This window comes from Eucyclogobius newberryi, unplaced genomic scaffold, assembly GCF_026437365.1.
Source record: "Eucyclogobius newberryi isolate DKJ021-1_F unplaced genomic scaffold, fEucNew1.0.hap1 SCAF_7, whole genome shotgun sequence".
NCBI lineage: Eukaryota > Metazoa > Chordata > Actinopteri > Gobiiformes > Gobiidae > Eucyclogobius > Eucyclogobius newberryi.
This window is the reverse complement of record NW_027316389.1, coordinates 103367-126343: the sequence shown is the minus strand read 5'-3', so window position 1 is coordinate 126343 and position 22977 is coordinate 103367. Positions and strand designations below refer to the sequence as shown.

The 22977-nt window shown below is 41.8% G+C and overlaps 1 protein-coding gene and 1 long non-coding RNA gene across 2 annotated transcripts in view; one reads left to right on the top strand and one right to left on the bottom strand.

Moving 5' to 3' along the window:
* The window catches only part of LOC140348757 (secretory carrier-associated membrane protein 2-like), a 31923-nt gene extending 13866 nt beyond the window's left edge, over positions 1–18057 (top strand). Inside the window, exons 5-9 of the mRNA XM_072434828.1 lie at positions 3410–3541; positions 5868–6027; positions 7152–7253; positions 13321–13438; positions 17875–18057. Coding sequence (XP_072290929.1) covers positions 3410–3541; positions 5868–6027; positions 7152–7253; positions 13321–13438; positions 17875–18012 — 650 coding nt within the window. The 3' untranslated portion in view covers positions 18013–18057. The remainder of the gene's footprint in view (positions 1–3409; positions 3542–5867; positions 6028–7151; positions 7254–13320; positions 13439–17874) is intronic.
* Positions 18058–19848: 1791 nt separating this feature from the next.
* On the bottom strand, positions 19849–21784 carry LOC140349539 (uncharacterized). Its single transcript, XR_011924539.1, has 3 exons — positions 21713–21784; positions 21179–21268; positions 19849–19887 (listed from the first exon to the last, which is right to left on the bottom strand). It is a non-coding gene; the product is annotated as an uncharacterized lncRNA (long non-coding RNA).
* Between the last annotated feature and the right edge of the window lie 1193 nt (positions 21785–22977).

Below are 22977 nucleotides of genomic sequence, written 5' to 3'. Positions count from 1 at the left end.
GTGAAACGAGTGAAACGAGTGAAACGTGCGAAACGAGCGAAACGAGCGAAACGTGCGAAACGTGCGAAACGTGCGAAACGTGAAACGTGTGAAACGAGCGAAACGAGCGAAACGTGCGAAACGTGCGAAACGTGCGAAACGAGCGAAACGTGCGAAACGTGCGAAACGTGCGAAACGTGCGAAACGAGCGAAACGAGCGAAACGTGTGAAACGAGTGAAACGTGTGAAACGAGTGAAACGTGGGAAACGTGGGAAACGAGCGAAACGTGCGAAACGTGCGAAACGTGCGAAACGAGCGAAACGTGCGAAACGTGCGAAACGTGCGAAACGTGAAACGAGTGAAATGTGTGAAACGAGTGAAACGTGTGAAACGTGTGAAACGTGTGAAACGTGAAACGAGTGAAACGTGTGAAACGAGTGAAACGTGGGAAACGTGGGAAACGAGTGAAACGTGCGAAACGAGCGAAACGAGCGAAACGTGCGAAACGTGGGAAACGTGTGAAACGTGTGAAACGAGCGAAACGAGCGAAACGTGTGAAACGTGCGAAACGTGCGCAACGTGAAACGAGTGAAACGAGCGAAACGTGTGAAACGCGTACAGGGGCTAGTGCCAGTGGAGCGCTAACATTAGCTTGCTTGGATGTAGCATTGCTAGCCTAGTTCTCGGCTGCGTTTTACTTCTTGTTTTTCTTTGACATTTTCTTGAAATAAGTGTCCAGTTTCTTCATATGTTTCTTCATCTGTTTCTTCATATGTTTCTTCATATGTTTCTTCATATGTTTCTTCATCTGTTTCTTCATATGTTTCTTCATATGTTTCTTCATATGTTCTTCATATGTTTCTTCATCTGTTTCTTCATATGTTTCTTCATATGTTCTTCATATGTTTTTCATATGTTTTTCATATGTTCTACATATGTTTCTTCATATGTTCTTCATATGTTCTTCATATGTTTCTTCATATGTTCTTCATATGTTTCTTTATATGTTCTTCATATTTTCATATGTTCTTCATATGTTTCTTCATATGTTCTTCATATGTTTCTTCATATGTTCTTCATATGTTCTACATATGTTCTTCATATGTTTCTTCATATGTTTCTTCATCTGTTTCTTCATATGTTCTTCATCTGTTTCTTCATATGTTCTACATATGTTCTTCATATGTTTCTTCATCTGTTTCTTCATATGTTCTACATATGTTCTTCATATGTTTCTTCATATGTTTCTTCATATGTTCTTCATATGTTTCTTCATATGTTCTTCATATGTTCTTCATATGTTCTTCATATGTTCTACATATGTTCTTCATATGTTCTTCATATGTTTTTCATATGTTTCTTCATATGTTCTTCATATTTTCATATGTTCTTCATATGTTCTTCATATGTTTCTTCATAAAATCAAATCAAATCAATTTATTTTTGTAAGGCCCAAAATCACAACAACAGTTGCATCTGAGGGCCACAGGGAGAAATGAATCAACAATGTCTGTGGTGGCGATGAAGTCAGACAATGTCTGTGGTGGCGAGGGACGATGTCCCAGGGTCCTCTGTCCTTAGACTCTCCTTCTCGGCCAGGAAAAACTACAAAAAAAAACCTCTTTGGGAAAAAAGCGTAGAAACCTGGAGGAGTTCCAGTGAAGGAGAGATCCGACTCTCACAGACGGACAGACGGACACGAGGAGACTGGAGCTGGACCCACTCTTCAGGCAGATGAGGGACCGTCCACACAGGGCAGGGACCACTTCACCAGGAGAGTGACATCTGGGTCCACAGGTCCTCAGGAGTGAGAGAAAGAAAAGAAGGCGGTGAACAGTTTGCAAGTGAAATTAAAAAATAAATATTGTTTGATAGCATAAGTAGTCAGAAGAAGAAGAGGACAAAGCTCAAGCTGCCATACTTCCCCCAGCACAGTTACTCCTAGGGCAGCGTAGCTAAAGCTGTGGGTTTATGTTTCTGTTCCTAACTAGTCTGACCATAAGCCATTTCGAAGAGGAACGTTTTAAGCCTGGACTTTAATTAGGAAATGATCTGACAATATAGAGTTTTGAGGGAGGACAATGAGGTCACTAATCTCTGTTCCATACGTTAGGACAAGATCCAGAGTGTTCTTATGAGTGTGAGTCGCTATATTTACATTCTGAGTGAAACCGATGCTGTCTAACAAGGCGCTGAAGGCATTACTGAGAGAGTCATCACTCATGTTCACGTGGATATTAAAGTCTCCAACTATAACTATTTTATCCCAGGCTAACACTAAGTTTGATATAAAGTCAGAAAACTCTGTTAAAAACTCTGAATAGGACCAGGAGGTCGAGAGAAAACTATGAACAAAACTCCTTTTTGGTTTTTCATATTTGGACATGTGATTGACACATGAGGCTTTAAATGAGTGAAATGTGTCGTTAGTTTTAGGGCTCATGAGTCGCTTGAGTGTGAGATCACTGCCACGCCCCCACCTCTGTGCTCCTGGAGGTGTGACAGGTAACATGGGTGGGTGGGGTTTACATGGGTGGGTGGGGTTAACATGGGTGGGTGGGGTTAACATGGGTGGGGTTTACATGGGTGGGTGGGGTTTACATGGGTGGGTGGGGTTTACATGGGTGGATGGGGTTTACATGGGTGGGTGGGGTTTACATGAGTGGATGGGGTTTACATGGGTGGGTGGGGTTAACATGGGTGGGTGGGGTTAACATGGGTGGGTGGGGTTAACATGGGTGGGTGGGGTTAACATGGGTGGGTGGGGTTAACATGGGTGGGTGGGCTTAACATGGATGGGTGGGATTAACATGGGTGGGTGGAGTTAACATGGGTGGGTGGGGTTAACATGGGTGGGTGGGGTGGACTCATTTAGTCTGACGTAGTCGTCTTGTTGAAGCCACGTTTCAGTTGGAGCTGAAGATCTATGTTATAGTCACTAATTAATTCATTAACTAAGAGCGATTTGGAGGAAATTGCTCTAATGTTTAGCCGTCCACATTTTACGTGTTTATTCATTTGTTTATTTGTGTCATTTGTGGTTGTTATTTTCCTTAAGTTATTTGGTCTGACGCCTGAAATATTTTTTCTGAGATGTGACTTTTTGGCATTATTTGTACGAGGGACACGAGGGACACGAGGGACACGAGGGACACGAGGGACAAACACAGTCTCTATCTGTCTTGAATCTGAACACTTCACATGTGACAGAACGGGCGAGAGTTCAGCGACAGAGGAGCGTCTTACACTGCTGCTCTGCGCCCGGGGCTCATCCCTGGATGGTCACTTAGCACGACTAAGACATAACAACATGGGGTCTCGCTCACTCGTTATAAACTGGTTAGGGCTCTTTCCTCACACATGAACACTTGTCACTTCCATCTCCACGTTTGCTGTAAAAGCTCTTTCTAAAGTCGTGTTGTGTTTCAGGAGTGAAGGAGAATAACTGGCCTCCTCTGCCGCGCTTCTGCCCCGTCAGACCCTGTTTCTACCAAAACTTCTCAGAAGAGATTCCTCCTGAGCATCAGCGCGTCTGCAAGATGATGTACTACCTCTGCATGTGTGAGTATGAGTCCAGAGCGAGTCCAGAGCGAGTCCAGAGCGAGTCCAGAGCGAGTCCAGAGCGAGTCCAGAGCGAGTCCAGAGCGAGTCCAGACACATGCGAGTCCAGACACATGCGAGTCCAGACACATGTGAGTCCAGTGAGTCCAGACACATGTGAGTCCAGTGAGTCCAGACACATGTGAGTCCAGTGAGTCCAGACACATGTGAGTCCAGTGAGTCCAGACACATGTGAGTCCAGTGAGTCCAGACACATGTGAGTCCAGTGAGTCCAGACACATGTGAGTCCAGTGAGTCCAGACGCATGCGAGTCCAGTGAGTCCAGACGCATGCGAGTCCAGTGAGTCCAGACGCATGTGAGTCCAGTGAGTCCAGACACATGTGAGTCCAGTGAGTCCAGACGCATGTGAGTCCAGTGAGTCCAGACACATGTGAGTCCAGTGAGTCCAGACACATGTGAGTCCAGTGAGTCCAGACGCATGTGAGTCCAGTGAGTCCAGACGCATGTGAGTCCAGTGAGTCCAGACGCATGTGAGTCCAGTGAGTCCAGACGCATGTGAGTCCAGTGAGTCCAGACGCATGTGAGTCCAGTGAGTCCAGACGCATGTGAGTCCAGTGAGTCCAGACGCATGTGAGTCCAGTGAGTCCAGACGCATGTGAGTCCAGTGAGTCCAGACGCATGTGAGTCCAGTGAGTCCAGACGCATGTGAGTCCAGTGAGTCCAGACACATGTGAGTCCAGTGAGTCCAGACGCATGTGAGTCCAGTGAGTCCAGACGCATGTGAGTCCAGTGAGTCCAGACGCATGTGAGTCCAGTGAGTCCAGACACATGTGAGTCCAGTGAGTCCAGACGCATGTGAGTCCAGTGAGTCCAGACGCATGTGAGTCCAGTGAGTCCAGACGCATGTGAGTCCAGTGAGTCCAGACGCATGTGAGTCCAGTGAGTCCAGACGCATGTGAGTCCAGTGAGTCCAGACACATGTGAGTCCAGTGAGTCCAGACGCATGTGAGTCCAGTGAGTCCAGACGCATGTGAGTCCAGTGAGTCCAGACGCATGTGAGTCCAGTGAGTCCAGACGCATGTGAGTCCAGTGAGTCCAGACGCATGTGAGTCCAGTGAGTCCAGACGCATGTGAGTCCAGTGAGTCCAGACACATGTGAGTCCAGTGAGTCCAGACGCATGTGAGTCCAGTGAGTCCAGACGCATGTGAGTCCAGTGAGTCCAGACGCATGTGAGTCCAGTGAGTCCAGACACATGTGAGTCCAGTGAGTCCAGACACATGTGAGTCCAGTGAGTCCAGACACGCAGCCATGACAACAGAAGCTGACCTCTGACCTCTTAATACTTTTCCACCATCGGAGTTTTGAATTCCCAGTTTTCAAGTCTGAATGAGTTTTGTGATTTTTCTGTCAATCTTTGAGATAAAAAACAAACTCTTTAAATAACATGTCTGATGTTGTGGTGCTACAATGTGTTGTATCCGTGTTATATCCGTGTTATATCCGTGTTGTATCCGTGTTATATCCGTGTTATATCCGTGTTGTACCCGTGTTATATCCGTGTTATATCCGTGTTGTATCCGTGTTATATCCGTGTTATATCCGTTTTGTATCCGTGTTGTATCCGTGTTGTATCCGTGTTATATCCGTGTTATATCCGTGTTGTATCCGTGTTATATCCGTGTTGTATCCGTGTTGTATCCGTGTCGTATCCGTGTCGTATCCGTGTTGTATCCGTGTTGTATCCGTGTTGTATCCGTGTTGTATCCGTGTTATATCCGTGTTGTACCCGTGTTATATCCGTGTTATATCCGTGTTGTATCCGTGTTATATCCGTGTTATATCCGTGTTGTATCCGTGTTGTATCCGTGTCGTATCCGTGTCGTACCCGTGTTATATCCGTGTTATATCCGTGTTGTATCCGTGTCGTACCCGTGTTATATCCGTGTTATCCGTGTTGTACCCGTGTTATATCCGTGTTATATCCGTGTTGTATCCGTGTTATATCCGTGTTATATCCGTGTTGTATCCGTGTTGTATCCGTGTCGTATCCGTGTCGTACCCGTGTTATATCCGTGTTATATCCGTGTTGTATCCGTGTCGTATCCGTGTTGTATCCGTGTTGTATCCGTGTTGTATCCGTGTTGTATCCGTGTTATATCCGTGTTGTACCCGTGTTATATCCGTGTTATATCCGTGTTGTATCCGTGTTATATCCGTGTTATATCCGTGTTGTATCCGTGTTGTATCCGTGTTATATCCGTGTTATATCCGTGTTGTATCCGTGTCGTACCCGTGTTATATCCGTGTTATCCGTGTGTTTCCAGTGAACTCTCTGACTCTGTTCCTGAACGTTCTGGCGTGTTTGGCGCTCTTCACCACAGCGTCCACTTATGGTCAGGACTTTGGTCTGTCTCTGGTTTGGTTCCTGCTGTTTACGCCCTGCTCCTTCCTCTGCTGGTACCGACCCATGTACAAGGCCTTCAGGTACAAATACTACAAATACTACTACTACTCTACATGTACTGATACTCCTGCTCGGTCTACAAGGCCTTCAGGTACAAATACTACAAATACTACTACTACTCTACATGTACTAAGTCAGATTGGGTTTTAAAGCAGCTCGTCCGTACCATTGTTCAAACTAATGCTATTTCACCTGGAGAGACAAAGAGACCACGAGAATGGACAGTTTAGCAGCTTTATTCGCGAGTTATTTGGCGCTCAGACCCCGGCGGAAGACGTTGCAATCATGGGCCCTCCATGATCTATTTGTATTAGATGTGTCCCCCCGGAGCCTGGAGACTGAACTGATGTGTCCCCCCGGAGCCTGGAGACTGGTGTGTCCCCCCGGAGCCTGGAGACTGGTGTGTCCCCCCGGAGCCTGGAGACTGGTGTGTCCCCCCGGAGCCTGGAGACTGGTGTGTCCCCCCGGAGCCTGGAGACTGGTGTGTCCCCCCGGAGCCTGGAGACTGGTGTGTCCCCCCGGAGCCTGGAGACTGGTGGTGGTAGATGTTAAGAGAAGGTAGAGGATGAGGGTTTGAGCGGCCGAGCCATCTGCCTGAGGCTTAAATGCGACCGCCTGGTGCTGATTGGAGCGGGGGAGGAGTCACTGGGAGCGTTGATTGGGGATGAGGAGCAGGTGCGGAGGCCATGGTGCAGACGCCCCCTGACCTTTCACCCTCCTTCTGACCTTTCACCCTCCTTCTTTGGCCAGGAAAAACTGCATAACCTCTTTGGGATAAGCGCAGAAACCTGGGAGAGTCCATGGTGAAGTGAGGGATCTGACTCTCACAGACGCCCAGGCCACGCCCAGGCCACGCCCAGGCCACGCCCAGGCCACGCCCAGGCCACGCCCAGGCCACGCCCGCTTGAGTGCGATGATGGCGCTGGGGAGAGGCGTGTCCTTCCATGGGGCCTGGATGTAGGATGGAGTTAGGTCTTCCAGGCTGAATTTACGCAGGCTTCATTACTTTGAAACGTTTCTATTACATGTGATTAACTCAGCAATTTATTCTGAATTTAGAGGGTCAGAGGTCGGTGCAGGGTCAGAAGTCAGCTAGGGGTCAGAGGTCGTGTCGTTTTTCTCACTCTGTGTTCTTCTGTTTCAGGACGGACAGCTCCTTCAGCTTCTTCTTCTTCTTTTTTGTTTTTTTTGTTCAAGTCGCCATCTTCATCATCCAATCTGTGGGCATCCCAGGCTGGGGCAACAGGTGAGTCTGACCTTTGACCCCGGGCAACAGTCTGACCTCTGACCCCGGGCAACATGTGAGTCTGACCTCTGACCCCAGGCAACAGTCTGACCTCTGACCCAGGGCAACAGGTGAGTCTGACCTCTGACCCCGGGCAACAGGTGAGTCTGACCTGTGACCCCAGGCAACAGTCTGACCTCTGACCCAGGGCAACAGGTGAGTCTGACCTCTGACCCCGGGCAACAGTTTGACCTCTGACCCCGGGCAACAGGTGAGTCTGACCTCTGACCCTGGGGCAACAGGTGAGTCTGACCTCTGACCCCGGGGCAACAGGTGAGTCTGACCTCTGACCCCGGGCAACAGTCTGACCTCTGACCCCGGGCAACAGGTGAGTCTGACCTCTGACCCTGGGGCAACAGGTGAGTCTGACCTCTGACCCTGGGGCAACAGGTGAGTCTGACCCCGGGGCAACAGGTGAGTCTGACCTCTGACCCCGGGGCAACAGGTGAGTCTGACCCCGGGCAACAGGTGAGTCTGACCTCTGACCTTTGACTGAGAGTTCTCCAAGTCAAGTCTATTTTAAGTTCGGTCTGAAATTTGCCAAGAATTTTCCGTTTCCTTTTGAATCTGAATCTCGACATTTTGTTTGGAGGGCTAGCGGAGGGCTAGCGGAGGGCTAGCGGTGGGCTAGCGGTGGGCTAGCGGTGGGCTAGCGGTGGGCTAGCGGAGGGCTAGCGGAGGGCTAACGGAGGGCTAGCGGTGGGCTAGCGGTGGGCTAGCGGTGGGCTAGCGGAGGGCTAACGGAGGGCTAGCGGTGGGCTAGCGGTGGGCTAGCGGAGGGCTAGCGGGATACTGCTGTGCTTACATTACTTGATCTGGAACACTAGTCCATTTGGCCCTTAATGTGTGTAACTCTTTTCAAACATGTTGGGTTAGAGTTTGTGTGTTTCTGTGGTTTAAATGTCGTTTTATCAGAGAAACAAACGTGATGTTGCAGCTAAAGCTCTTTTAGCTCTTTTAACTCTTTTAACTCTTTTAACTCTTTTAACTCTTTTAGCTCTTTTAGCTCTTTTAACTCTTTTAACTCTTTTAACTCTTTTAACTCTTTTAACTCTTTTAGCTCTTTTAGCTCTTTTAACTCTTTTAACTCTTTTAACTCTTTTAACTCTTTTAACTCTTAACTCTTTTAACTCTTTTAACTCTTTTAGCTCTTTTAACTCTTTTAACTCTTTTAGCTCTTTTAACTCTTTTAACTCTTAACTCTTTTAGCTCTTTTAGCTCTTTTAACTCTTTTAACTCTTTTAGCTCTTTTAACTCTTAACTCTTAACTCTTTTAGCTCTTTTAACTCTTTTAACTCTTAACTCTTTTAGCTCTTTTAACTCTTTTAACTCTTTTAGCTCTTTTAACTCTTTTAACTCTTTTAACTCTTTTAACTCTTTTAGCTCTTTTAACTCTTTTAGCTCTTTTAGCTCTTTTAGCTCTTAACTCTTTTAACTCTTTTAACTCTTTTAACTCTTAACTCTTAACTCTTAACTCTTTTAACTCTTTTAACTCTTTTAACTCTTTTAACTCTTTTAACTCTTTTAACTCTTTTAACTCTTTTAGCTCTTTTAACTCTTTTAGCTCTTTTAACTCTTAACTCTTTTAGCTCTTTTAACTCTTTTAACTCTTTTAACTCTTTTAACTCTTTTAACTCTTTTAGCTCTTTTAACTCTTTTAACTCTTTTAACTCTTTTAACTCTTTTAGCTCTTTTAGCTCTTTTAACTCTTTTAGCTCTTTTAACTCTTTTAACTCTTTTAACTCTTTTAACTCTTTTAACTCTTTTAACTCTTATAGCTCTTATAGCTCTTTTAACTCTTTTAGCTCTTTTAGCTCTTTTAACTCTTAACTCTTTTAGCTCTTTTAACTCTTTTAACTCTTTTAACTCTTTTAACTCTTTTTAACTCTTTTAACTCTTTTAGCTCTTTTAACTCTTTTAGCTCTTTTAGCTCTTTTAACTCTTTTAACTCTTTTAGCTCTTTTAACTCTTTTAACTCTTTTAACTCTTAGCTCTTTTAACTCTTTTAGCTCTTTTAGCTCTTTTAGCTCTTTTAACTCTTTTAACTCTTTTAACTCTTTTAACTCTTTTAGCTCTTTTAAATCTTTTAACTCTTTTAACTCTTTTAACTCTTAACTCGTTTAGCTCTTTTAACTCTTTTAACTTTTAGCTCTTTTAACTCTTTTAACTCTTTAAACTCTTTTAGCTCTTTTAGCTCTTTTAACTCTTTTAACTCTTTTAGCTCTTTTAACTCTTAACTCTTTTAACTCTTTTAGCTCTTTTAACTCTTTTAACTCTTTTAACTCTTTTAGCTCTTTTAACTCTTTTAGCTCTTTTAGCTCTTTTAACTCTTAACTCTTTTAACTCTTAACTCTTTTAGCTCTTTTAACTCTTTTAACTCTTTTAACTCTTTTAACTCTTTTAGCTCTTTTAGCTCTTTTAACTCTTTTAGCTCTTTTAGCTCTTTTAGCTCTTTTAACTCTTTTAACTCTTTTAGCTCTTTTAACTCTTTTAACTCTTAACTCTTTTAACTCTTTTAACTCTTTTAACTCTTATAGCTCTTTTAACTCTTTTAGCTCTTTTAGCTCTTTTAACTCTTAACTCTTTTAGCTCTTTTAACTCTTTTAACTCTTTTAACTCTTTTAACTCTTTTAGCTCTTTTAACTCTTTTAGCTCTTTTAGCTCTTTTAACTCTTAACTCTTTTAACTCTTAACTCTTTTAGCTCTTTTAACTCTTTTAACTCTTAACTCTTTTAACTCTTTTAGCTCTTTTAGCTCTTTTAACTCTTTTAGCTCTTTTAGCTCTTTTAGCTCTTTTAACTCTTTTAACTCTTTTAGCTCTTTTAACTCTTTTAACTCTTAACTCTTTTAACTCTTTTAACTCTTTTAACTCTTATAGCTCTTTTAACTCTTTTAGCTCTTTTAACTCTTTTAACTCTTTTTAACTCTTTTAACTCTTTTAGCTCTTTTAACTCTTTTAACTCTTTTAACTCTTAGCTCTTTTAACTCTTTTAGCTCTTTTAGCTCTTTTAACTCTTTTAGCTCTTTTAACTCTTTTAACTCTTTTAACTCTTTTAACTCTTTTAGCTCTTTTAAATCTTTTAACTCTTTTAACTCTTTTAACTCTTAACTCGTTTAGCTCTTTTAACTCTTTTAACTTTTAGCTCTTTTAACTCTTTTAACTTTTAGCTCTTTTAACTCTTTTAACTCTTTAAACTCTTTAAACTCTTTTAGCTCTTTTAGCTCTTTTAACTCTTTTAACTCTTTTAGCTCTTTTAACTCTTAACTCTTTTAACTCTTTTAGCTCTTTTAACTCTTTTAACTCTTTTAACTCTTTTAGCTCTTTTAACTCTTTTAGCTCTTTTAGCTCTTTTAACTCTTAACTCTTTTAACTCTTAACTCTTTTAGCTCTTTTAACTCTTAACTCTTTTAACTCTTAACTCTTTTAACTCTTTTAACTCTTTTAGCTCTTTTAACTCTTAACTCTTTTAACTCTTTTAACTCTTTTAACTCTTTTAACTCTTAACTCTTAGCTCTTTTAACTCTTTTAGCTCTTTTGACTCTTTTAACTCTTTTAGCTCTTTTAACTCTTAACTCTTTTAACTCTTTTAACTCTTTTAACTCTTTTAGCTCTTTTAACTCTTTTAACTATTTTAGCTCTTTTAACTCTTAACTCTTTTAACTCTTAACTCTTTTAACTCTTTTAACTCTTTTAGCTCTTTTAACTCTTTTAGCTCTTTTAACTCTTTTAGCTCTTTTAGCTCTTTTAACTCTTTTAACTCTTTTAACTCTTTTTAACTCTTTTAACTCTTTTAACTCTTTTAGCTCTTTTAGCTCTTTTAACTCTTTTAACTCTTTTAGCTCTTTTAACTCTTTTAACTCTTTTAACTCTTAGCTCTTTTAACTCTTTTAGCTCTTTTAGCTCTTATAGCTCTTTTAACTCTTTTAGCTCTTTTAGCTCTTTTAACTCTTTTAGCTCTTTTAGCTCTTTTAACTCTTAACTCTTTTAGCTCTTTTAACTCTTTTAACTCTTTTAGCTCTTTTAACTCTTTTAGCTCTTTTAGCTCTTTTAACTCTTTTAACTCTTTTAACTCTTTTAACTCTTTTAACTCTTAGCTCTTTTAACTCTTTTAGCTCTTTTAACTCTTTTAGCTCTTTTAACTCTTTTAACTCTTTTAACTCTTTTAGCTCTTTTAAATCTTTTAACTCTTTTAACTCTTTTAACTCTTAACTCGTTTAGCTCTTTTAACTCTTTTAACTTTTAGCTCTTTTAACTCTTTAAACTCTTTAAACTCTTTTAGCTCTTTTAGCTCTTTTAACTCTTTTAACTCTTTTAGCTCTTTTAGCTCTTTTAACTCTTTTAACTCTTTTAGCTCTTTTAACTCTTTTAACTCTTTTAACTCTTTTAACTCTTTTAGCTCTTTTAACTCTTTTAGCTCTTTTAGCTCTTTTAACTCTTAACTCTTTTAACTCTTAACTCTTTTAGCTCTTTTAACTCTTAACTCTTTTAATTCTTAACTCTTTTAACTCTTAACTCTTAACTCTTTTAACTCTTTTAGCTCTTTTAACTCTTAACTCTTTTAACTCTTTTAACTCTTTTAACTCTTAACTCTTAACTCTTAGCTCTTTTAACTCTTTTAGCTCTTTTGACTCTTTTAACTCTTTTAACTCTTTTAGCTCTTTTAACTCTTTTAACTCTTTTAACTCTTTTAACTCTTTTAACTCTTTTAGCTCTTTTAACTCTTTTAACTCTTTTAACTCTTAACTCTTTTAACTCTTTTAGCTCTTTTAACTCTTTTAGCTCTTTTAACTCTTTTAGCTCTTTTAGCTCTTTTAACTCTTTTAACTCTTTTAACTCTTAACTCTTTTAGCTCTTTTAACTCTTTTAACTCTTTTAGCTCTTTTAACTCTTTTAGCTCTTTTAGCTCTTTTAGCTCTTTTAACTCTTTTAACTCTTTTAACTCTAAACTCTTTTAGCTCTTTTAACTCTTTTAACTCTTTTAGCTCTTTTAACTCTTTTAGCTCTTTTAACTCTTTTAGCTCTTTTAGCTCTTTTAACTCTTTTAACTCTTTTAGCTCTTTTAACTCTTTTAACTCTTTTAACTCTTTTAACTCTTTTAACTCTTTTAACTCTTTTAACTCTTTTAGCTCTTTTAACTCTTTTAACTCTTAACTCTTTTAACTCTTTTAACTCTTAACTCTTTTAACTCTTTTAACTCTTTTAGCTCTTTTAACTCTTTTAACTCTTAACTCTTTTAGCTCTTTTAACTCTTTTAACTCTTTTAACTCTAAACTCTTTTAGCTCTTTTAACTCTTTTAACTCTTTTAGCTCTTTTAACTCTTTTAGCTCTTTTAGCTCTTTTAACTCTTTTAGCTCTTTTAACTCTTTTAACTCTTTTAGCTCTTTTAACTCTTTTAACTCTTTTAACTCTTTTAGCTCTTTTAACTCTTTTAGCTCTTTTAACTCTTTTAACTCTTTTAACTCTTTTAGCTCTTTTAACTCTTTTAACTCTTTTAACTCTAAACTCTTTTAGCTCTTTTAACTCTTTTAACTCTTTTAGCTCTTTTAACTCTTTTAGCTTTTTTAGCTCTTTTAACTCTTTTAACTCTTTTAACTCTTTTAGCTCTTTTAACTCTTTTAACTCTTTTAACTCTTTTAACTCTTTTAACTCTTTTAACTCTTTTAGCTCTTTTAACTCTTAACTCTTTTAGCTCTTTTAACTCTTAACTCTTTTAGCTCTTTTAACTCTTTTAGCTCTTTTAGCTCTTTTAGCTCTTTTACATCTTAAGTCTTCTGTTTTCTAAAGTTCATCAACAGCTCAAATGTATTTTTCAGGGACAAAGTTTATTTTCCAAAAGTCAATTCAACTGAATAAATCTCAAAACTGAGGTTATGTTGCTATAGCAACTTCAGCTGAGCCAAAGTATCCAAGTCTGATCCTGCTCTCTGATTGGTCTGCTCTCATTGGCCCGTGTCTGATCCTGCTCTCTGATTGGTCTGCTCTCATTGGCCCGTGTCTGATCCTGCTCTCTGATTGGTCTGTTCCAGCGGCTGGCTCACGACCTTCTCTGCCATGTCCTCAGACAAAGTTGTGGGCGGGGTTTTGATGGTTGTGGCCGTTCTGTTCACTTTGTGTGCCGTTCTGTCCGTCGTCCTGCTCAAAATGGTGAGTCCTCGTTTATCCACCAAGAAATAAAAGATGGAACAATATTGTTTGGACAAAATAGTCTCTGTTACAGGTCCATGTCTCGTATCTCTGTGTCTTAATGTCTGTCCCTGCTCGTGTCTCCAGGTCCATGTCTCGTATCTCTGTGTCTTAATGTCTGTCCCTGCTCGTGTCTCCAGGTCCATGTCTCGTATCTCTGTGTCTTAATGTCTGTCCCTGCTCGTGTCTCCAGGTCCATGTCTCGTATCTCTGTCTTAATGTCTGTCCTTGCTCGTGTCTCCAGGTCCATGTCTCGTATCTCTGTGTCTTAATGTCTGTCCCTGCTCGTGTCTCCAGGTCCATGTCTCGTATCTCTGTGTCTTAATGTCTGTCCCTGCTCGTGTCTCCAGGTCCATGTCTCGTATCTCTGTGTCTTAATGTCTGTCCCTGCTCGTGTCTCCAGGTCCATGTCTCGTATCTCTGTCTTAATGTCTGTCCCTGCTCGTGTCTCCAGGTCCATGTCTCGTATCTCTGTGTCTTAATGTCTGTCCCTGCTCGTGTCTCCAGGTCCATGTCTCGTATCTCTGTGTCTTAATGTCTGTCCTTGCTCGTGTCTCCAGGTCCATGTCTCGTATCTCTGTGTCTTAATGTCTGTCCCTGCTCGTGTCTCCAGGTCCATGTCTCGTATCTCTGTGTCTTAATGTCTGTCCCTGCTCGTGTCTCCAGGTCCATGTCTCGTATCTCTGTGTCTTAATGTCTGTCCCTGCTCGTGTCTCCAGGTCCATGTCTCGTATCTCTGTCTTAATGTCTGTCCTTGCTCGTGTCTCCAGGTCCATGTCTCGTATCTCTGTGTCTTAATGTCTGTCCCTGCTCGTGTCTCCAGGTCCATGTCTCGTATCTCTGTGTCTTAATGTCTGTCCCTGCTCGTGTCTCCAGGTCCATGTCTCGTATCTCTGTCTTAATGTCTGTCCCTGCTCGTGTCTCCAGGTCCATGTCTCGTATCTCTGTGTCTTAATGTCTGTCCCTGCTCGTGTCTCCAGGTCCATGTCTCGTATCTCTGTGTCTTAATGTCTGTCCTTGCTCGTGTCTCCAGGTCCATGTCTCGTATCTCTGTGTCTTAATGTCTGTCCCTGCTCGTGTCTCCAGGTCCATGTCTCGTATCTCTGTGTCTTAATGTCTGTCCCTGCTCGTGTCTCCAGGTCCATGTCTCGTATCTCTGTGTCTTAATGTCTGTCCCTGCTCGTGTCTCCAGGTCCATGTCTCGTATCTCTGTGTCTTAATGTCTGTCCCTGCTCGTGTCTCCAGGTCCATGTCTCGTATCTCTGTGTCTTAATGTCTGTCCCTGCTCGTGTCTCCAGGTCCATGTCTCGTATCTCTGTGTCTTAATGTCTGTCCCTGCTCGTGTCTCCAGGTCCATGTCTCGTATCTCTGTGTCTTAATGTCTGTCCCTGCTCGTGTCTCCAGGCCCATGTCTCGTATCTCTGTGTCTTAATGTCTGTCCCTGCTCGTGTCTCCAGGTCCATGTCTCGTATCTCTGTGTCTTAATGTCTGTCCCTGCTCGTGTCTCCAGGTCCATGTCTCGTATCTCTGTGTCTTAATGTCTGTCCCTGCTCGTGTCTCCAGGTCCATGTCTCGTATCTCTGTGTCTTAATGTCTGTCCCTGCTCGTGTCTCCAGGTCCATGTCTCGTATCTCTGTGTCTTAATGTCTGTCCCTGCTCGTGTCTCCAGGTCCATGTCTCGTATCTCTGTGTCTTAATGTCTGTCCCTGCTTGTGTCTCCAGGTCCATGTCTCGTATCTCTGTCTTAATGTCTGTCCCTGCTTGTGTCTCCAGGTCCATGTCTTGTATCTGTGTCTTAATGTCTGTCCCTGCTCGTGTCTCCAGGTCCATGGCTCGTCTCTCTGTCTTAATGTCTGTCCCTGCTCGTGTCTCCAGGTCCATGTCTCGTATCTCTGTCTTAATGTCTGTCCCTGCTCGTGTCTCCAGGTCCATGGCTCGTATCTGTGTCTTAATGTCTGTCCTTGCTCGTGTCTCCAGGTCCATGGCTCGTATCTGTGTCTTAATGTCTGTCCCTGCTCGTGTCTCCAGGTCCATGGCTCGTATCTCTGTGTCTTAATGTCTGTCCCTGCTCGTGTCTCCAGGTCCATGGCTCGTATCTCTGTGTCTTAATGTCTGTCCCTGCTCGTGTCTCCAGGTCCATGGCTCGTATCTCTGTGTCTTAATGTCTGTCCCTGCTCGTGTCTCCAGGTCCATGTCTCGTATCTCTGTGTCTTAATGTCTGTCCCTGCTCGTGTCTCCAGGTCCATGGCTCGTATCTCTGTGTCTTAATGTCTGTCCCTGCTCGTGTCTCCAGGTCCATGGCTCGTATCTCTGTGTCTTAATGTCTGTCCCTGCTTGTGTCTCCAGGTCCATGTCTCGTATCTCTGTGTCTTAATGTCTGTCCCTGCTCGTGTCTCCAGGTCCATGGCTCGTATCTCTGTGTCTTAATGTCTGTCCCTGCTCGTGTCTCCAGGTCCATGGCTCGTATCTCTGTGTCTTAATGTCTGTCCCTGCTCGTGTCTCCAGGTCCATGTCTCGTATCTCTGTGTCTTAATGTCTGTCCCTGCTCGTGTCTCCAGGTCCATGTCTCGTATCTCTGTGTCTTAATGTCTGTCCCTGCTTGTGTCTCCAGGTCCATGTCTCGTATCTCTGTCTTAATGTCTGTCCCTGCTTGTGTCTCCAGGTCCATGTCTCGTATCTCTGTGTCTTAATGTCTGTCCCTGCTTGTGTCTCCAGGTCCATGTCTCGTATCTCTGTCTTAATGTCTGTCCCTGCTCGTGTCTCCAGGTCCATGTCTTGTATCTGTGTCTTAATGTCTGTCCCTGCTCGTGTCTCCAGGTCCATGGCTCGTCTCTCTGTCTTAATGTCTGTCCCTGCTCGTGTCTCCAGGTCCATGTCTCGTATCTCTGTCTTAATGTCTGTCCCTGCTCGTGTCTCCAGGTCCATGGCTCGTATCTGTGTCTTAATGTCTGTCCCTGCTCGTGTCTCCAGGTCCATGGCTCGTATCTCTGTGTCTTAATGTCTGTCCCTGCTCGTGTCTCCAGGTCCATGGCTCGTATCTCTGTGTCTTAATGTCTGTCCCTGCTCGTGTCTCCAGGTCCATGTCTCGTATCTCTGTGTCTTAATGTCTGTCCCTGCTCGTGTCTCCAGGTCCATGGCTCGTATCTCTGTGTCTTAATGTCTGTCCCTGCTCGTGTCTCCAGGTCCATGGCTCGTATCTCTGTGTCTTAATGTCTGTCCCTGCTCGTGTCTCCAGGTCCATGTCTCGTATCTCTGTGTCTTAATGTCTGTCCCTGCTCGTGTCTCCAGGTCCATGTCTCGTATCTCTGTGTCTTAATGTCTGTCCCTGCTCGTGTCTCCAGGTCCATGTCTCGTATCTCTGTGTCTTAATGTCTGTCCCTGCTCGTGTCTCCAGGTCCATGTCTCGTATCTCTGTGTCTTAATGTCTGTCCCTGCTCGTGTCTCCAGGTCCATGTCTCGTATCTCTGTGTCTTAATGTCTGTCCCTGCTCGTGTCTCCAGGTCCATGTCTCGTATCTCTGTGTCTTAATGTCTGTCCTTGCTCGTGTCTCCAGGTCCATGTCTCGTATCTCTGTGTCTTAATGTCTGTCCCTGCTCGTGTCTCCAGGTCCATGTCTCGTATCTCTGTGTCTTAATGTCTGTCCCTGCTCGTGTCTCCAGGTCCATGGCTCGTATCTCTGTGTCTTAATGTCTGTCCCTGCTCGTGTCTCCAGGTCCATGTCTCGTATCTCTGTGTCTTAATGTCTGTCCCTGCTCGTGTCTCCAGGTCCATGTCTCGTATCTCTGTCTTAATGTCTGTCCCTGCTCGTGTCTCCAGGTCCATGTCTCGTATCTCTGTGTCTTAATGTCTGTCCCTGCTCGTGTCTCCAGGTCCATGTCTCGTATCTCTGTGTCTTAATGTCTGTCCTTGCTCGTGTCTCCAGGTCCATGTCTCGTATCTCTGTGTCTTAATGTCTGTCCCTGCTCGTGTCTCCAGGTCCATGTCTCGTATCTCTGTGTCTTAATGTCTGTCCCTGCTCGTGTCTCCAGGTCCATGTCTCGTATCTCTGTGTCTTAATGTCTGTCCCTGCTCGTGTCTCCAGGTCCATGTCTCGTATCTCTGTGTCTTAATGTCTGTCCCTGCTCGTGTCTCCAGGTCCATGTCTCGTATCTCTGTGTCTTAATGTCTGTCCCTGCTCGTGTCTCCAGGTCCATGTCTCGTATCTCTGTCTTAATGTCTGTCCCTGCTCGTGTCTCCAGGTCCATGTCTCGTATCTCTGTGTCTTAATGTCTGTCCCTGCTCGTGTCTCCAGGTCCATGTCTCGTATCTCTGTGTCTTAATGTCTGTCCCTGCTCGTGTCTCCAGGTCCATGTCTCGTATCTCTGTGTCTTAATGTCTGTCCCTGCTCGTGTCTCCAGGTCCATGGCTCGTATCGTCGCACTGGAGCCAGTTTTCACAAAGCGCAGCAGGAGTTTTCTCAGGAAGTTCTGAGCAACAAGAACGTCCAGAACGCCGCTTCATCTGCAGCTCAGAGCGCTCTGCACCAGAACAACTGAACCTCCTCTGCACCTCCTCCTCCTCCTCTGGACCTCCTCCTCCTCTGGACCTCCTCCTCTGGACATCCTCCTCCTTTGGTGCACCTCCTCCTCTGGACCTCCTCCTCCTCTGGACCTCCTCCTCTGGACCTCCTCCTCCTCTGGTGCACCTCCTCCTCTGGACATCCTCCTCCTTTGGTGCACTCCCTCCTCTGGACATCCTCCTCCTCTGGACCTCCTCCTCTGGACCTCCTCCTCCTCTGGTGCACCTCCTCCTCTGGACATCCTCCTCCTTTGGTGCACCTCCTCCTCTGGACCTCCTCCTCCTCTGGACCTCCTCCTCTGGACCTCCTCCTCCTCTGGTGCACCTCCTCCTCTGGACATCCTCCTCCTTTGGTGCACTCCCTCCTCTGGACATCCTCCTCCTTTGGTGCACCCCCTCCTCTGGACCTCCTCCTCCTCTGGACCTCCTCCTCCTCTGGACCTCCTCCTCCTCCGGTGCACCTCCTCTGGTGCACCTCCTTCTCCTCTGGACCTCCTTCTCCTCTGGACCTCCTCCTCCTCTGGACCTCCTCCTCCTCTGGTGCACCTCCTCCTCCTCTGGACCTCCTCCTCCTCTGGACCTCCTCCTCTGGACCTCCTCCTCCTCTGGTGTACCTCCTCCTCCTCGCGACCTCCTCCTCCTCTGGTGCACCTCCTCCTCCTCTGGTAAACCTCCTCTGGTACACCTCCTCCTCTGGTACACCTCCCCCTCTGGTACACCTCCTCCTCTGGACCTCCTCCTCCTCTGGACCTCCTCCTCCTCTGGTGCACCTCCTCCTCCTCTGGTAAACCTCCTCTGGTACACCTCCTCCTCTGGACCTCCTCCTCCTCTGGACCTCCTCCTCTGCACCTCCTCCTCTCCACCTCCTCGTGCTTATACAGAATGTCACTTATTATTATAGTAATAATATAATTATAATATCGCTAAACAGTTTTGGTTGAAATAAAACATGATGATTGACAGGAGCAGATTGAATGATTGACAGGAGCAGATTGAATGATTGACAGGAGCAGATTGAATGATTGACAGGAGCAGATTGAATGATTGACAGGAGCAGATTCAATATAAATAAAGATGTAAATGTTTCATATGTAAAAATATGCCAAAAGTAAAATGGTTATTTTTTATGATTTTTGTGTCTGGATCTGACTTTTTTATTAAAGACTTAATTGTTCATAATTGATTTGGGATTTTTTGTTTATGACGTTTTAGCTTCAAATGTCAAGAATAAACCTGTAACTAAACTAAACCTGAAACTAAACTAACCCTGAAACTAAACCAACCCTGAAACGAAACTAAACCTGAAACTAAACCTGAAACTAAACTAAACCTGAAACTAAACTAAACCTGAAACTAAACTTAACCTGAAATTAAACTAAACCTGAAACTAAACTTAACCTGAAATTAAACTAAACCTGAAACGAAACTAAACCTGTAACTAAACTAAACCTGTAACTAAACCAACCCTGAAACTAAACAAACCCTGAAACTAAACTAAACCTGTAACTAAACTAAACCTGAAACTAAACCAACCCTGAAACTAAACCAACCCTGAAACTAAACTAAACCTGAAACTAAACCAACCCTGAAACTAAACCAACCCTGAAACTAAACTAACCCTGAAACTAAACTAAACCTGAAACTAAACTAACCCTGAAACGAAACTAAACCTGAAACTAAACTAACCCTGAAACTAAACTAAACCTGAAACTAAACTAAACCTGAAACTAAACTAACCCTGAAACTAAACTAAACCTGAAACTAAACTAACCCTGAAACTAAACCAACCCTGAAACTAAACTAAACCTGAAACTAAACTAAACCTGAAACTAAACCTGAAACTAAACCTGAAACTAAACTAACCCTGAAACGAAACTAACCCTGAAACTTAACTAACCCTGAAACTAAACTAAACATGAAACTAAACTAAACATGAAACTAAACCTGAAACTAAACTAAACCTGAAACTAAACTAAACCTGTAACTAAACTAAACATGAAACTAAACTAAACCTGAAACTAAACTAAACATGAAACTAACCCTGAAACTAATCTAAACATGAAACTAAACTAACCCTGAAACTAAACTAAACATGAAACTAAACCTGAAACTAAACTAAACCTGTAACTAAACTAAACTAACCCCTAAACTAAACCTGAAACTAAACTAAACATGAAACTAAACCTGAAACTAAACTAACCCTGAAACTAAACTAAACATGAAACTAAACCTTAAACTAAACATGAAACTAAACCTGAAACTAAACTAACCCTGAAACTAAACTAAACATGAAACAACCTTAAACTAAACCTTAAACTAAACATGAAACTAAACTAAACATGAAACTAAACCTTAAACTAAACCTGAAACTAAACTAACCCTGAAACTAAACTAAACATGAAACAACCTTAAACTAAACCTTAAACTAAACATGAAACTAAACTAAACCTGTAACTAAACTAAACCTGAAACTAAACTAACCCTCAAACTAAACTAAACCTGAAGCAAAACTAAACTAAACCTGAAACTAAACTAACCATGAAACTAAACTAACCCTGAAACTAAACTAAACCTGAAACTAAACTAACCCTGAAACTAAACTAAACCTGAAACTAAACTAACCCTGAAACTAACCCTAACCCTGAAACTAAACTAACCCTGAAACTAAACTTACCCTGAAACTAAACTAACAACCTGAAACTAAACTAACAACCTGAAACTAAACTAAACCTTAAACTAAACTAACCCTGAAACTAAACCAACCCTGAAACTAAACTAAACCTGAAACTAAACCTGAAACTAAACTAAACCTGAAACTAAACCAACCCTGAAATTAAACTAAACCTGTAACTAAACTAAACCTGAAACTAAACTTAACCTGAAATTAAACTAAACCTGAAACTAAACTAAACCTGTAACTAAACTAAACCTGAAACTAAACTAACCCTGAAACTAAACTAAACCTGAAACTAAACTAAACCTGAAACTAAACTAAACCTGTTACTAAACTAAACCTGAAACTAAACCAACCCTGAAATTAAACTAAACCTGTAACTAAACTAAACCTGAAACTAAACTAAACCTGTAACTAAACTAAACCTGAAACTAAACTAACCCTTAAACTAAACCTGAAACGAAACTAACCCTGACACTAAACTAAACCTGAAACTAAACCTGAATCTAAACCTGAAACTAAACCTGAAACTAAACCTGAAACTAAACCTGAAACTAAAACTCAAACGAAACTAACCCTGAAACTAAACATGAAACTAAAACTGAAACTAAACTAAACATAAAACTGAAACTAAACTAACCCTGAAACTAAACTAAACCTGAAACTAAACCTGAAACTAAACTAAACCTGTAACTAAACTAAACATGAAACTAAACTAAACATGAAACTAAACCTGAAACAAAACTAACCCCTAAACTGAACCTGAAACTAAACTAAACATGAAACTAAACCTGAAACTAAACTAACCCTGAAACTAAAATAAACATGAAACTAAACCTGAAACTAAACTAAACCTGTAACTAAACTAAACATGAAACTAAACCTGAAACTAAACTAACCCCTTAAATAAACCTGAAACTAAACTAAACATGAAACTAAATCTGAAACTAAACTAACCCTGAAACTAAACTAAACATGAAACTAAACCTGAAGCTAAACTAAACCTGAAACTAAACCTGAAACTAAACCTGAAACTAAACTTGAAACTAAACCTGAAACTAAACCTGAAACTAAACTAACCCTGAAACTAAACTAAACATGAAACTAAACCTGAAACTAAATTAAACCTGAAACTAAACTAAACCTGAAACTAAACTAACCCTGAAACTAAACCTGAAACTAAACTAAACCTGTAACTAAACTAAACCTGAAACTAAACTAACCCTGAAACTAAACTAAACCTGAAACTAAACTAACCCTGAAACTAAACTAAACCTGAAACTAAACTAACCCTGAAACTAAACTAAACCTGAAACTTAACTAACCCTGAAACGAAACGAAACTAAACCTGAAACTAAACTAACCCTGAAACTAAACCTGAAACTAAACTAACCATGAAACTAAACTAACAACCTGAAACTAAACTAAACCTGAAACTAAACTAACCCTGAAACTAAACTAACCCTGAAACTAAACTAAACCTGAAACTAAACCAACCCTGAAACGAAATGAAACCTGAAACTAAACTAACCCTGAAATTAAACTAACCCTGAAACTAAACTAACCCTGAAACTAAACTAACAACCTGAAACTAAACCAACAACCTGAAACTAAACTAAACCTGAAACTAAACTAAACCTGAAACTAAACTTACCCTGAAACTAAACTAAACCTGAAAATAAACTAACCCTGAAACTTAACTAAACCTGAAACTAAACTAAACCTGAAACTAAACTAACAACCTGAAACTAAACCAACAACCTGAAACTAAACTAAACCTGAAACTAAACTTACCCTGAAACTAAACTAAACCTGGAACTAAACTAACCCTGAAACTAAACCTGAAACTAAACTAAACCTGAAACTAAACTAAACCTGAAACTCAACTAACCCTGAAACTAAACTAAACCTGAAACTAAACTAAACCTGAAACTAAACTAACCCTGAAACTAAACGAAACCTGAAACTAAACTAACCCTGAAACGAAACGAAACTAAACCTGAAACTAAACCTGAAACTAAACCTGAAACTAAACCTGAAACTAAACCTGAAACTAAACTAACCCTGAAACGAAACTAACCCTGAAACTTAACTAACCCTGAAACTAAACTAAACATGAAACTAAACTAACCCTGAAACTAAACTAAACATGAAACTAAACCTGAAACTAAACTAAACCTGAAACTAAACTAAACCTGTAACTAAACTAAACATGAAACTAAACTAAACCTGAAACTAAACTAAACATGAAACTAACCCTGAAACTAAA